Here is a 14,269-nt window from a genome sequence, read left to right as displayed (position 1 = left end):
GAAGGTGTTGCCAACTCACATTCACGTACTCAACAACCAGAAACAAAACAGGCAACAAACGGCCGCAGGCCCAACCAGCCAGTCCCAGGAGGCTGCGCCGCAGAGCTCGGCGCAGGACGCCGGAGACATCGTTCCTGCAGGAGTCCCGCCTGGCTGCGTGAGGCCTCTGCCCGCCTCACTTACTCCAGACAGTGCCTGGAGAGGCTGTGGGTGTCCCTATGGGAAGCCGGGTGACACCGCCAAACCGGGGCAGGCCTGGGCCAGTGAGGGGCTGCTGTCTGCTGGGCTGGGGACAGGCCCTTTCTGCCTCTAATACCCCCACCTGCTGATTAGGTGTTTGTGAGGCTGCCCCAGGTGGACTGAGGCTGGCAGGAGTCCTGGCATCCCAGGGGCAGGTCAGCTGATGTCCTGAGCCCCATGCTGACTGAGGCCAACAGGCAGAGCCAGGCGCTGGCCCAGGCAGGCTGTGGGCCTGCACCCTTCGAGAGCCTGAGCTGGGCCTCCTGTCAGCTGAAGCCCAAGGCCCGGGCCTGGTCCTTACCGGCCAGGCAGCAGCACAACCAGTGTGGGCCCCAGGTCAAACCTGAGTCGCCCCACCCTGGGCAGGCCACCTCACCTCTTACAGGGACTTGGGAGGACCCCCCCCCCCCAAGGGTGCAGGAGCCCTGACCAGGCCCAGCCCGGACAGACCCAGCAGGAGGATGAGTCCCTCTTCCCCACCCACACCAGGGTCCCACCTGAGAAAAAGGGCAGTGCTAAGCTAAAAACTTTATTTGGCTTATAAAACTCCACATCCCGAGCCGTGCCCCGAGCAGTGCAGAAAGCGCAGGACGCTGTTTCGGGGGAGTGGGCCAGGCCTGCAGCAGCTCTGAAGCTGGCGGTGACCCCTGGGCTGAGACCCTGACAGACTCACAGGTGTGGTGGCCATGAAAGCGTGAGGGCCACCACCACCAGCAAGGCGTGCCTGGCAGCAGCCACAGTCCTTGTATGGCGGGGACCTCACTCCGCAAGCCTTCGGCCACCACGCCGGCCATGGTTGTCCCGCCAGACGCAGTAGTTGAGTGTGGCAGCGAAGGCCAGCCAGGCCAGGTACGGGTAGAGCAGTCGGGCGGCCGAAGGGCTCACCCGGTGCCAGGCCATGGTGGTGGCTGCTGCCAACCCACCCGTCAGCAGGAGGTCCACCAGGGCCTGTGGAGATACGGCGGGGAGGGAGGACAGGGAGGCCTGAGGCTCAGGGTACCCACAAGGGTGCATGTCCCGGCTGCCCAGCCACTTGACCGCTGGAGAGATCACTCAGTTCCACCCTAAATGACCCAGCCACGCCCCTCTCCAGTTCTCCACCTCAGTTTCCCCATATGTAAAATGGGGACAATGGCTCCTGCCTGTCCCACTCCATGTGTGGGGTGCACGGCGCCAGGTGTGATGTGGGTTTTCCTACACAATGGCCCCTAAACTCAAGCCAGCACCCCTGTCTGGCTTCAGTCAGAGCCCCTCAAGGCTCCTTGGCTGCAGGAAAAGCAGCCAGGAGCTCCACAGCTGGGCACTGGCCACTAAGAGCTTCCAAAGACAGGCTGACGTGAGCTATGTGCCACCTACTACAGACCCTGACCCTGCCTGGGATGTGATGCCCATGCCCCCCACAGGAAGCCCACCCCTCCATGGACCATCCCCAGGGACCAGGGGAACACTTACCAAACCCATTTGTCGGGAGCCAAAGAAGATGGGAGGCCATGCCCAGTTCAGAGTCAGCTGCCCAGCATAGAGGCCCAGGGGAACCACAGCCTCCTCTGAGAAGCCCCCCAGCTCTTTCCAGACCATGTAGGAGCCATACCTGAAACAGAGGCCACCTGTCAGGGCACCAACAGGGAAGAGGCCAAGAGCCTCCCTGGGGGGCAGGGAGTCACATTCACCTCTGGGGTGACATAGTAATGGCTCAGGCATTCCCTGCCACGGACTGCTGTGTGACTTCAGGGAAGCTGCCTGACTTCTCCGGGCGTTCATTTCTCACAGGGTTGCTGTGGCGAGTCAAGTTAACACTGGCAGTGCTTAGGGCGGTACCTGGCACATGAGATACTCAGTATTTACCATGATTATCATTATCGGTGCTGTGAAGAAGGAAGCACCTGAGGCTCCTAACCCAGCCTGGGCACTGCAGAGAATGATGGGACATTTGGGCTGGGCCTTAGAGGATGAGTAGGAGTTTGCCAGGGGGAGTTAACAAGGCTATGCCAAGGCTTAGAGACATGTGGGAGACCCTGAGTCAGCCCACATGACTGCAGATTGAGGTCTTGAGGGCACCGGAGAGGCAAAGCTGAAGAGGCAAATGGGGACCTGGTCATGGGGGCTCTTAGGCCTCAAATGCTACGATAACACCGCTGACTGTAACAGCCAGTGCCCTTTAACACTACACACCCCAGGCACCGCTCTAGCTCTTTCCAAGCATTAGTGCATTTCATCCTCATGATAATGCTGAGATGGGCAGATGTATCACCCCCATTTTACAGGTGAGGAAACTGAGGCACTGGGAGGTGAAATGTCCAAGATTTCTTAACAGGCAATCAGCAACTAGAGGCAGGATTTGAACTGAGGTGACCAGGGCAGAACCTGGGATCTTTACTCTGCAAGAGGTTGGACCTCCTCAGGGCCTAAGGGAGCCTCCACGGGGTTCTAGGAAAGAGACAGGGCCACGTTTGTGCTGTCTCAGGATCTCAATGGTAGAGAAAGGCCAAGGAGGACTGCGGGGGCCTGGAGGCTAGAGTGAGTTGAAGCAGAAACAAGGTATCTGGGCCAGGACTGGAGAGAAAACAGGACACAGGGAGTGCTGGGAGCCTAACAGGGCTGGGGGGGGGGGGCCAGGTGACCACAACAAGGTTTCAGGGGCTTACTCCCACCAGAACCCTGGGGCATCCAGTCTAACTTCTGCTACCTGCCTCTAGGATGCCTAGTGTCTGCAGTCCCACAGGGCACTGGGCTGGCACAGAACCAAGACGCAGGGAACATTCCAGAAGGTGGGAGGGGCACTAACCTCAACTAATGAGTGCGGTTCCCACTGGAGCACCCAGGGGACGCCCTCATGCAGCACTTCCTTTCAGCATAGCCACTCCCAGGGTCTAGTCCAGGGGCTCCTGCAGCGTCCCTACCCTCTAGCCCCGGCCCCAAATGGATGCCCAACAAATGGAAGCTACTATTACTGCTTCTGTTGTTACTGCCATTGATTTGGGAAGCATCCACACTGCCCACGCCTGAACTTTGCACACTAAGCCAGTCTCGCCCTGGAATTGTGAAAACAGCCAGTGTGGGGTTGAGCCATCCGGCCCGCCCCTCAGGAGGCCCGGAGGGGAAAGTTCGGTGGGGAAATCAACAGGCCCCGCAGCTTTCTCCACCCTCCCTTGGCAGAAGAGGCCCAGAAACAGTGCCAGCTGCCCAAGGAACACTGGACAGTTAAAACCCTGCAGGAGACGCCCTGCCTCAGGCCTGGGCCCCTATAAAGGGGAGGACAGTCCTGCCCCCCTGCCCGATGGTGGACGGGCCCACCTACCCCATGGTCGAGTAGAGCGTGGCCCAGATGGGGCCCAGCGTCCAGCGAGGCGGGTGCCATGAGGGCTTCTGCAGGCTGGCATACCAGCGGAGGCCCTCTCCGCGCACATGGTAGGAGCCTAGGAAGGCCCCCACGCTGGGTGCCAGTGTGAAGCCCACGGCGGGCACCCAGGGCGGGGCCATTGCTGCTTGGGCAGTGGTTCTGGAAGCTCTGAAAGAAAAGACAGGGCTGGGGTAAAGGCCGGGTGATCCAGGGCCGAGGCCTCACTGAGCATTTCCAGAGGACCTACTGTGCGCAGACTGGGGGTCAGGCCTACAGTCTCCTTCAGCATCGCGGAAAGTCCTGGGGCCGACCTGTTACCAGCCCCTCATCACTCATCAATCACTCATTGATCAAAAGATGGGGAGACGGGGAAACACTGGCAGCCCTGCCATCCCGCCCCGGGGCTCCAGTGAACACATTTCCATCCAAACTCCTGCCCCACGCCCAGAAGGCTGCCCTGACCACAGGAGCCTCGCAGGTGCCCCTGTCCCCACTGTCAGCTCCACCTCAGCTCCTGCCCCAGCTTCCAGGGTCCTGCGCTCTCACCTTCAGCCTTGCCTTTGGTCCCGACAAGTGAGCCCTCCTCTCTGCCACCTCCCTCAGGCCAGTGTGGGTCCCCTCCACCAATCAGGCGTCCCAGCTTTTCCTCCCCAGGCCAAGTGACAGCCAGGGCTCTGGGAGGCCTGTCAGTTCACACCCTGTGCTTTAGGTTCCAGTACTTTCATTCATTCATTCATTCATTCGGCAATGGCGGCAGACAGAGCTTGGCTCAAATCCTGGCACCCCACCCCCACTCACTCACTGTGACCTCAGGCAAATCACTTCAACTCCCTGGACTGGCCTCAGTTTTTTCCCCTGTAGAGTGGGACATCAACCCGACCTACCTGGGCCGAGCCCAGTGTGGGGACTGTGTATTCAGGTGATTCATCACTCCCCCACGGGCCCACCCCAAAATCACCTTCCCTTCCTGTGCGCCAGAGGGAAAGGAGGCTACTTCGGGTCACACAGCACTCTGGGGCCAGGCTTGACCTGGGCTGAAAACCTGCTCCTGCCTTGACACCCAGGGCCCCCAAGGTGGTGAGTGGGAAGGGACAGGAGTTAACAGGAATGCAAGGCTGGGGAAGTCCCCACAGCAGCACTGAGAGGCTGGCCGGGCTCAGGGTAAGGAAGGCCTCTGTCTCCGGCCTGGACGCTGCCACCCCCAGAGCTGGGGACCCAAACATCAGACTTCTCCATTATGATCATTGGCCATGCCCCCTTGCCCAGCAGCCCCAAGGTTTGCACTGAGGACCTACTAGGTGTCCAGCAGCATGCCATGCCCTTGGCAAGCTGAGATGCTCATTGGAGCTGAGAGTCCAGAGACAGTAAGGGGGCAGGGAGCCCAGGCTGGGCATCTGGGGCCAGCTCTGCCAGGGCCTGCTGGGGGACCCTGTCAATGCCCCTAAGCTTCGGCTTCCCCATCATAAAATGAGGGAGCTGAGCTCCCACTAACACACTCCAACCCTAGTTAGAGAATCTAGGGGTATCTGTTTGCATGAGGTAAGAAGCCACACACTGGATTCAGTTCACTAAACTTCCATCACAGCCAGCTAGGGTGGGGGCTGGGGACCCAGGGTGGACGGAGCAGGGAGGTCCTGAGAGAGAGGGGCACAGCCCTCAGAAGGGGCGTCTTGGCCTGGGATCTGGGAAAGATGGTGCTGGAAGGACAGCGAGCACTTTCTCCACAGGGACACACAGGAGGGGATGCAGGGGTTACAGAGGACAAGGCAGGCTGGTGTGGACTGGAGGGGTGGCGGGAGGGAGCGGATGCAGGGCGAGGCCCTGCTCAACCTGGAGGCCAAACAGCCATCAGCTTCAGAGCCAGGGCTGCCCCGAGTAGGTTTTTCAGAGCCCAACACCCCAAGGTTTTACGGGTGGGGGTGTTCATGTTACCCTAACAACACCCAGCACATGCCTAAGAAATCCCCACACAGTGACCTGGCCCTGGAGCCCACCATCTAAGTCCCCCACTGCACAGAACAAAGGTCCACCAGGCGGTGGTGGCTTCCCTATGGCTGAAGTGACAGAGTAGGGCATGACCCGGTACTCCTGTGCCCAATCCAGGCTGCCTCTTTCAAGGCCTGGCTGTATTTACGCTGCACTGGGCCTGGGGGATCAGAGGTTCGGGAGGGTCAGCAAACAGAGAGGCCAGCTGACCCACGTGGGGGGAGCCAGGCAGGGAGTTTCCTGGGCCTCTTGGGGACTGCCTGGCTCCTGAATCACCACATTGGAGGACCTACCAAGCTGAGTCATGATGGGCCAGGCTGGGCAGGGTGGCTGGACCAGGCAGGCCTGAGAGAGATCGGCTCTGGAAAGGGGCCCCAGGGAGGGCCAGGAAACGCCAGACCATGGCCAGGAAGGGGCTGGGGACTCAGGCAGAGGGCAAAGCCACCCACCCTTGTTTCTAACTCTGTCAGAAGTTGATGAGAACCCAAACCTTGGCTTTGCCTCCAATCTGCTTGGTGACCCCAGGCCAAAGCTCCTCTCTGGGCCTCAGTTTCCTCCTATGGCAAGTGGGTATAACCTGCCCTGCCTGCTTCATGCGGTGAAGGGAAGGCTCAAGTGAGGGCCAGGCGAATGAGGGGCTATGGGTATGAGTGTTGGGGGTCACTTGCCCCATTTACTCCATGGAGCAGACCCAAGGCTGAGAAAACACCAGCTGGTTGGCCACTTTACACACAGGTGAAAATGCCTTTCAGAAGGTCCCACCCTCAGGCCTGGGGCCACTCACAGGGGTGCCTCCAAAACAGGCCAAAATGGGCAAAGCAGAAGGCTCAGGACCTGGGGTCCGGGGAAGGTTCTAGGCCTCCGGGAATGCCTGGCACCAGCGGGCGTGGTGCTGGTGGAGGTGCGCTGTGGGCCAGGCTGGGCTCATCCTGATGGTGATCACCTCACTTACGCTTCATGGAGCCTGAGCCACACGGCCCTCTCGGCCTCCATGGTGGACTCGTGACTACTCCCACGGTCCAGAGGAGGAAACTGAGGCACAGGGACTCACAGAACTTTCTGGGTCTGTGTAACAGACCAAAAACTCCACCCCTACCACCCCCTGAGCTGGGAGTCTGCTGGCCACTCACAACAGCTGTCGCCTCCCCTCTCTCAGCCTCCTTCCCCATTCCAGCTGGGTACCTACGGCCTGTCTCACCCCAACTCGGCTGCTCCGCCCACTGACCAGGACCAGAAGGCTTTCTGGAGCCAACAGCCTCACTCTCTCCAGTCCTAAGGCCCATGTCCCAGCCCCCATGGAGCATCAGGGCAGTGGTTACAGGGTCTGAGCCTTCCCTGTCCCCAAACTGGGACCCAGGACCTCCTATCCTTGTGATGCTCCACTTCTGGCCCTAGGGCCTCACCGCCCCGGCCTGTGTCTCCATCTGTTAAGTGGGGCTGAGCCGGTGGGTCTCTGGGGGATCCTCCGGTTTTCTGTGGCCTCCCTATAGGTGACCCTCCCTATAAAAGGTGACAAAACTGCCCAGAAACAGCATAAAGGGTTTTGCCCTTTCTCTGGCCCCTCCCTCCCCAGCTTACCCAACCCTCCAGGCCTTGTCTCTCCCTGGAAGTCACCCTTGTCCCAGGGATTGTGCTTTTTTGTTTGTGTTTAAGGACTCACAGCTAAGCCCCCTCATTATAACCTCTGAAGTTTTTCCACTATGAAAGTGTCCAACGTACCAGAAAACAAGTCTGGAAGGATCCACAGCCCACTGGTAACGTGTGTGTGTGTGTGTGTGTGTGTGTGTGTGTGTGTGTGTCTGGGCTGGGGTAGGGCTGGGTGACAAGGGATGGATCTGCTTTATGGGGCATGGCTACTTTTTTAAACAGAGAGAGCACATCCAGGCAAAACTAAGTAAGAGAAAATACAAATTTTAAAAACCCAGATTCAAAAATAAAATAATGAAAAGACAAAAGTGTGCATAGTAAAAAGGAGGCCCCTCCCTGTGAGCCTCTCACTCCACCTGAGCCACCCACTGGGAGGCTTTGGGAACAGGTGCCACTGGTTCAAAGCCCAGGTCCACTGCTGTAGCTCTAACCTTGTTCCTGGGTGAGCCTCAGTTTCCCTTGTGGGGGCCCAGGCTCCCTCTGGGGGTGCGAAGCAGCCATCTGGAGACTGAGAAGAGGCAGCCTGCCTCCCTGCCTCACCTGCTACTCCCCCTCCCTGCTGCTCAGCCCCGTTCACCACCAGTGGACAAGCTCCGTGGCCTCAGGGGAGCTGACGGAGGGCCTGATGGTGACACCTGTCTCCTACGCCCTGCGGGGGCCGCTCTGCCCCACAGAGACACCAGGCCCTCAGCCCACATCCTGGCGGCTCAGCCTTCTGGTCAAGAGCCTGCTGTGCGGCTGCTTCCTGTTCGTGGCCTCCTCTGGCACCCCCTCCTCGCCATGACCCTCTTGGAACAGCCTCTGCCCCTTGTCCCTAGGGGAGGCTCAAGTCCCGCCCCTCCCGCAGCCCATCCTTGAGCACGTGGCCGGTGCCAGGCACCAACAGGCCCTGGCAGGCCGGCGGGAGAGGCTCACAGCCCAGGACAGGCCGCCGGCCCCTTCCAGGCCTGCCCCACACTCGGCAGTGTGTTCGGGGCTGGAAGTCCCACTACCCTTCCCACCGGGGCTTCCCTGGGCCTCAGTTTCCCTCTGTGGCAGCTGCGTGTAAGACACCGGTAGGTCACACACGAGGCCCGTGTCCAAGGCTACAACGCCCCCGAGCACTGGCCCGGGAACTAGGGGGCAGGTTCTAAGGTCCTTTGGGGTCTTACCTGGCTTTGGGCAAATGACCGCCCCAACCTGGCCTGGCTTGCCTCGCCCAGAAACGGGCGCTTCCAGCGGATCAGGGGGCCTGTGCCTCTCTGCCCCTGCCCCCCACCCCAGGCTTGCTAATCGCCCCAGTGGGCGGAAGACGGGGTGTCTGCCCCGCCCCGCGGCGCTGCTTCCCGCGGGACGTGCGCGGGGCTGGGCTAACCCCGCGGGGGTGGGGCGCGGTGGGGCGCGCTGGGGCGGGGCTGCCCAAGTTCCTACCCCCCCATCTCCCGATCTCCCCATGGCCCGCGGGCAGGAGCCAGCGGAGCCCGGGCCGGGCCTCCCGCCGCCCGCACCCGCCGGTCCCGCAGCCAAGCCCCCAGCGCAGGCCCGCGGCCGCCCCTCGGTCCCCGCCCCCGGGCTCCGGCCTCAGTTTCCCCCTCGGGCCGCGCGCGGGCGGCGAGCGCTGTCAGGGGCGCACCCCCGGGGGGCCCGGGGTCCCCTGGCTCGCAGCTCCCTGGGCGCCCCGACCCCACTCACCAGTGACGCGGACTCGCTCCGGGAAGGGCACTGCGCGGCGGGCGCTGGCAGCCGAGTCCCGGGCCCGCCCGGCCGCCCGGACCCCGCCCCGCCCCGCCCCGCCCCGCCCCGCCCGGAGCCCGCCCCGCCCGGAGCCCGCACCGCCCACTGGCTCACCCCGCCCCGCCCCGCCCGGAGCCCGCACCGCCCACTGGCTCACCCCGCCCCGCAGCGCCGCCCGCACTCGCGTCTCTGCCTCCCCGCCGCCGGCAGGTCGGCGCCACGACCCAGCCGTGTCCGCAGGCGGGCCGCTCCCCTGGAGCCTCACTTTTCCCATCCGTCAGATGGGCCCACAGAGAGGGGAATTCCGTCGCCCGATGGGAGAACCTGAACCTCCGGCTGCCCAGCAGCCTGGCCCACCCTCTCCGGAGGAGCACCGGGGGTCTTCTAGCTGCCGCCCAGGGCAGCAGGCAGCCTGCCCTCTGTCCTGGCTCGGCCACTCTGCAGCTGGCTCTGCGGCCTCCGTCTCCTCATCTGTAAGATGGGCACACCGCCGTGGGACCGATGAGGAGGCCACAGGGTAATGCAAGCAGGGCGCCTTGCAGACACCTGGCGCTCAGTGAGAGGAGGCTGCAGTCATCCCAGCCCAGAGGTGGCCTCCAGTTTGGCCTCCAGGGTCACCCTGGTGGACAGGCAAGGCCGGCCCCAGGCCTTGGGCACCTCCCCTCCCCATCTGCGGGCTGCTTTATCACTGCCTGTCCCAGTCACCTCCGGCCGCCTTGCTCTGGCCGAGCCCTCGGCCTGCAGGAGCCTCAACCGCCTCGGGCCGCCTGACTTGACTAGACCCCGGCACTTCGTGTCCCCTGGCCCACTGCACCTTTGACTGCCTTGGTGTAATGACAAGTGTGATCCAGGCTAGATTCCATCCACCCGTTCCCCAAAGAATGAGCGCCCCGGTTCCCAGGGAAGGCAGCCCGCCCGCGCCTCCCGGAGCCGCCAGCCCTCACCCTCTTCCTGTGCAGAGTGCCCGCCTGGCGAGTGGCACGCTTCCCCCCCCCCGGAAGCCCAGTGGGGAGAAAGCAGCACGGTTTCCCTCGGGCCTCACCCCTGCTGCACGCAGGGCTCCAGGCTCACGGGGCGCCCTGGGAGGCAGAGATTGCTGCAGGCCAGGGCCCAAGGGAGGGGCTGAGCACCCAGCAGGCAAGCCCTGCCCTCGTCAAACTAACGCCCTTCACTGGTGAGACCCTGCCGCTCAGAGGGGGAGTTGCTGCCCCAGGGACTCCCACTGCGGGTCTGGGTACAGATGTGTATGCCCCCTCAGCCCTGCCTGCCAGCCTCCCGTGGCTTCTGCCTCCCTCCTCTCCAACCCGTGACCCCCACCTGAGCTAGGCAGCAGCCACAGCGTCTGCCTGGCCCTGAGCGCCCTCCCTGCCCTTCCTCCATGGCTCTCACTGCCCTGGAAACCAGCCCAAGCCTTGCACCTGCACTCAAGGCCCTGCCAGGCTGGGGTCAAGCTGACTACCCCACCCTTTCCCACCTCCGTACCTTTGCACACACTGTTCCCCCTGCCCAGAGCACTGTTCACCCTCACCCTCACCCTGGGTATCTCCATGTGTCCACGTCTGACTGCTCTCCAGCGTCACCCCAGAACCCTAACTCTGCAGCCTCCACTCTAATCGGCTGTGACATCTGAACTCCACAGCCCTGAGCATGGGAGCCTCTCTTGGGCATTTGTGATGTGCCAGCCTCAAGGGACATATCTATTGAGCACCTGGGGGGCCCAGCTCTGGGCTGAACCCTGGCAGATACAACACAAGCAAAGCCAGCCTTTGACCTGTCCGTCAGGAAGGAGGCAGGGAAAACACCCTCCCAATCCCCAGAGAGCGGGCCCGCCTCGCATCCTCAGAGAGGCGAAGGGCAGCCCACACCTCGCCGGAGGAAGTGGCCATGAAGGCCGGGCCAGAGGAAGACCGCTGGGCAGGTCACACTGGACTAGCTTCAGTCTCCCTGAGCCTCGGCAAGAGCCCGCTCTCAGGCAGTCGTGGGCAAGGTTGGCGGTGAGGTCGGGCTGTGGTGGGGCTCTGGCCAGGCACTCGGCAAGAACTGGTCAGAGACACGGGTTGTTCTGTCCTCTTGCTTCTGAGCTCACTGCCCCTGTGTTCAGACAGGGTAAGGGTGGTCACTTGGGTGAGATGGAACTTGTGTCTTCAGCTGAGCCAGGCAGCAGGCAGTGGGGACCTCACAGAGTGCAATCAAGACCAGCCATGTGTGGACAAGACTCTGGGCCCAGCTCACCAGGGATTCTGTTCTTAAAGGCACCATTGTGGCAGCTGGCATCTTGGTGACGACAGCCCTCAGTACGCCAGCCCTAGAGCCACGCTGCTTCCAGCTGGACTGGCTGCTTGCACAGCTGTGCAACATCATCTGGGTCCCTATCCATCCCCACCTGGGCGATGCCCTTGACCCCTCTGCTGGCTGGCACATTTCCTGGGTGGCACCTCCATGCCTTTCCTGCCCCCCCCCCCCGTTTGTGATGACCCCATCCTCCTCTAGGAGTCCTTGAGAAAGACTGCTTCAAGGTATCATTTGGAAATCTTGCACCCTTCCCTGTGGTTGACCGACACTTGGCTGAGCAAGAATTCAAAGCTGGAGACATTTGTCCCTCAGCATCATGAAGACATGGTCTTCCAGCTGCCACAGTGCTGACGAGAAGGCTGAGGCTATTCTGTGTTTTGAACCTTTGTATGCAACCTATTTTGTTCTTCCTGGAAGATTTTAAGATATTTGTCTCCGGAGTCCTGGAATTTCACACTGATACTCCTCTATTGCCTGAGCTCAGGGGCCTTTCACGCGGGAAACCCATATACTTTATTTTCCAGAAATTAAAAATAAATTACTGATTTCCTTCCCTCTATTTTTTCACTTCTCTTTCTGGAAACCCTGTGGCTCAATATCCTGGGCCTCCTGGGCTGGTCTCCTAACTTCCTTTTCTTTCCTGCTTCTCATGTTCAGTGTGTTTTGTGTGTTTTTTGCTTTACCCTCTGTGAGGCTTCCTTGGCTTTCTCTTCTTGGCCCTCTCGAGTTCTTCAACCCTGACTCCTGTTTTTCATTTCCAGGGATTACTTTCTGTTTTCTGAATGTTCTTTTTACGTAACTTCCTGTTCCTTTTTCATGGATGTAGTGTCTTCTCTTACTTCAATGATTGTTCTCTTTAGTCTGAATTCTATGTGGTTTTTTTCTGTTTATAAGAGGATTTTCTCAGATGCCTGGGAAACTTCAGATGGCTGCTCATGATTGGAAAATAAGTCTGTGAATGGTCATTGTGGGTTTAGCTTCACTGTAAGTTGAACTTGGTGCGCCCTTTGTCTGGGAACTTCCTGGACTGTCAATATCTTTAGGATTTTTTTCTTGGACTGGTCAGATTCCCCAAGGTCCTCCAGCCCCTTGCCTGGATGGTAGGGGTCTAGCTCCAGGTTGCTGGGAGCTCAGTGGGGGAGAACACTGGGGGACGTCTCTGTCTGTGCATTCAGCATTCAGCATTCAGTACCCACCTGTTCTGGCAGAGTTCCCACATTCACCACCATCCCTGGCATGCCCAGCCCTTTCCAGTGCTAACCCCCAGGTGGGGGAGGGGCATCACCCAGTGGCTAGAGAGAGGGAGGGGATCCAAAGATCTAACTGTTCCTCAATTACACCTTCAAATAGTCCTGTTTACTTTAGCCTTCTTTCACCTTTAGATCTAGAAGCAGCTTGTGCTACCAGTTCCTAAAATTTTGAAAATGCTGTTGTATAAATAAGGGTTGGTTCTCAGCTCCACAGCTGGGAGGGATTTGGCTGCGTGGGGTCAGCTAAGTCAGGTAATACTGGTCTACCTGCTTTCTGGCTTCCAGAGATACTGTTGCTGGGGCCCCTTTCCTGTTCTCCTTGTCCTTGTGAATTTATGTCTTTAAAAGATCTCTTTACTGCCTGGCCAGTGTGGCTCAGCCGTTGAGCATCAGCCTATGATCCAGGAGATCAAGGTTCGATTCCTGGTCAGGACACATGCTGGAGTTTCGATCCCCAGCAGGGGACCTGCAGGAGGCAGCTGATCAATGACTCTCATCGTCAATGTTTCCCTCTCTCTCTCCCTCTCCTTCCTCTCTCTGAAATCAATAAAGACATATAAATTTTTTTTTAAATAAAAAAATAAAAGCTCCCTTTACTGTGGATTTCCGGGCTTCTGGAGGCAGTAGGCACTCTGTTCATTTTCCACCTGAAACTCTCCTCCGTATCTTTTATGACCACAGCATTGTATGGATTTGCCATAATTCACTTAACTAAGCTCCTCCAGTTGGGCCCGCAGGTCATTCCCACTCTTTCCTTGTCACAAGCAAGGCAGCGATGATGTCCTGAGAGCTAGGGCTTTGCTCATTGAATTCTTGTCTTGGACCAAACTCACTGAAGACTTGCTCAGGTCATTCTACCCGATCTTTCTCATTATGAGGGGTGTGTGTGTGTGTGTGTGTGTGTGTGTGTGTGTGTGTCCTGGTGTGTGTGTGTGTGTGTGTGTGTGTGTGTGTGTGTCCTGGGCTCTTTCGAAGACGCTGGCAGGAAATGAGAGAGAAGCTGAGGGGGAGGGGGAGGGGGAAGGGAGGGGGGAGGGGGAGGGGAGGGGGAGGGGAAGGCAGGGGAGGGGAGGGCGAGGGGAGGGGAGGGGGAGGGAGAGGGAGGGGGAGGGGGAGGGGAGGGGGAGGGGGAGGGGAGGGGGAGGGGAAGGCAGGGGAGGGGAGGGCGAGGGGAGGGGAGGGGGAGGGAGAGGGAGGGGGAGGGGGAGGGGAGGGGGAGGGGGAGGGGGAGGGGAGGGGGAGGGGAGGGCGAGGGGAGGGGAGGGGGAGGGAGGGGGAGGGGGAGGGGAGGGCGAGGGGGAGGGGAGGGGGAGGGGAGGGGGAGGGGAGGGGAGGGGAGGGGAGGGCGAGGGGAGGGGGAGGGAGGGGGAGGGGGAGGGGAGGGGGAGGGGAGGGGAGGGGAGGGGAGGGCGTGGTTAGGGGTGAGGTCAGGAGTTAGACTCTTCCACCCGGCCTCACCCCGTCACTCAGCAGCCAGGGAGCCCCAGTGTCCCTTCCCCGCTGTCACTAACCACCTGCTCTCCATCCTAGAGCTCCGTCTGCTCGCCCATACGTGGGGGTAATACTGGTGCCTATTCACACAGTGATGCTGTGAGACATTAAATATTAAGCTAACGTCCGAAAAACATCCAGGGCTTCGTTCGGCGCAACGAGTGTGTATTGCGTGTTTATTACCGCGCGGGCTGCGGGAAACGTTATAAAACGGCGGTGGCCTCGCTCGCCGCCCGGCGCAGCTGGGAGAGTCCGGCAGGTACTGAGGCGGAGGGTGCGGGAGCGTCCCAGGGATCCTCTAAGCGTCCCG

General features: G+C 60.4%; 1 protein-coding gene across 1 annotated transcript; it reads right to left on the bottom strand.

The window, feature by feature from the left end:
- Positions 1-763: 763 nt before the first annotated feature.
- On the bottom strand, positions 764-8,945 carry TSPO (translocator protein). Its single transcript, XM_087814018.1, has 4 exons — positions 8,885-8,945; positions 3,539-3,748; positions 1,693-1,831; positions 764-1,188 (listed from the first exon to the last, which is right to left on the bottom strand). Exons 2-4 carry the CDS (start codon positions 3,718-3,720, stop codon positions 1,000-1,002), a joined length of 510 nt encoding a protein of 169 aa, XP_087670144.1. The 5' UTR covers positions 3,721-3,748; positions 8,885-8,945; the 3' UTR covers positions 764-999.
- Positions 8,946-14,269: the final 5,324 nt, after the last annotated feature.

This window comes from Miniopterus natalensis, chromosome 2, assembly GCF_054644295.1.
Source record: "Miniopterus natalensis isolate mMinNat1 chromosome 2, mMinNat1.hap1, whole genome shotgun sequence".
Classification (NCBI taxonomy): Eukaryota; Metazoa; Chordata; class Mammalia; order Chiroptera; family Miniopteridae; genus Miniopterus; species Miniopterus natalensis.
This window is presented reverse-complemented; position numbering and strand designations above follow the sequence as displayed.

What these genes read in the sequence shown, in the direction of transcription:
- TSPO (XM_087814018.1), bottom strand. Translation starts at nt 3,720, where the DNA reads ATGGCCCCGCCCTGGGTGCCCGCCGTGGGCTTCACACTGGCACCCAGC. An exon ending in ACGCTCTACTCGACCATGGG is followed by an intron (nt 1,832 to 3,538) that starts GTAGGTGGGCCC and finishes CCTCTGTTTCAG; the next exon opens with GTATGGCTCCTACATGGTCT. An exon ending in GCTCCCGACAAATGGGTTTG is followed by an intron (nt 1,189 to 1,692) that starts GTAAGTGTTCCC and finishes GTATCTCCACAG; the next exon opens with GCCCTGGTGGACCTCCTGCT.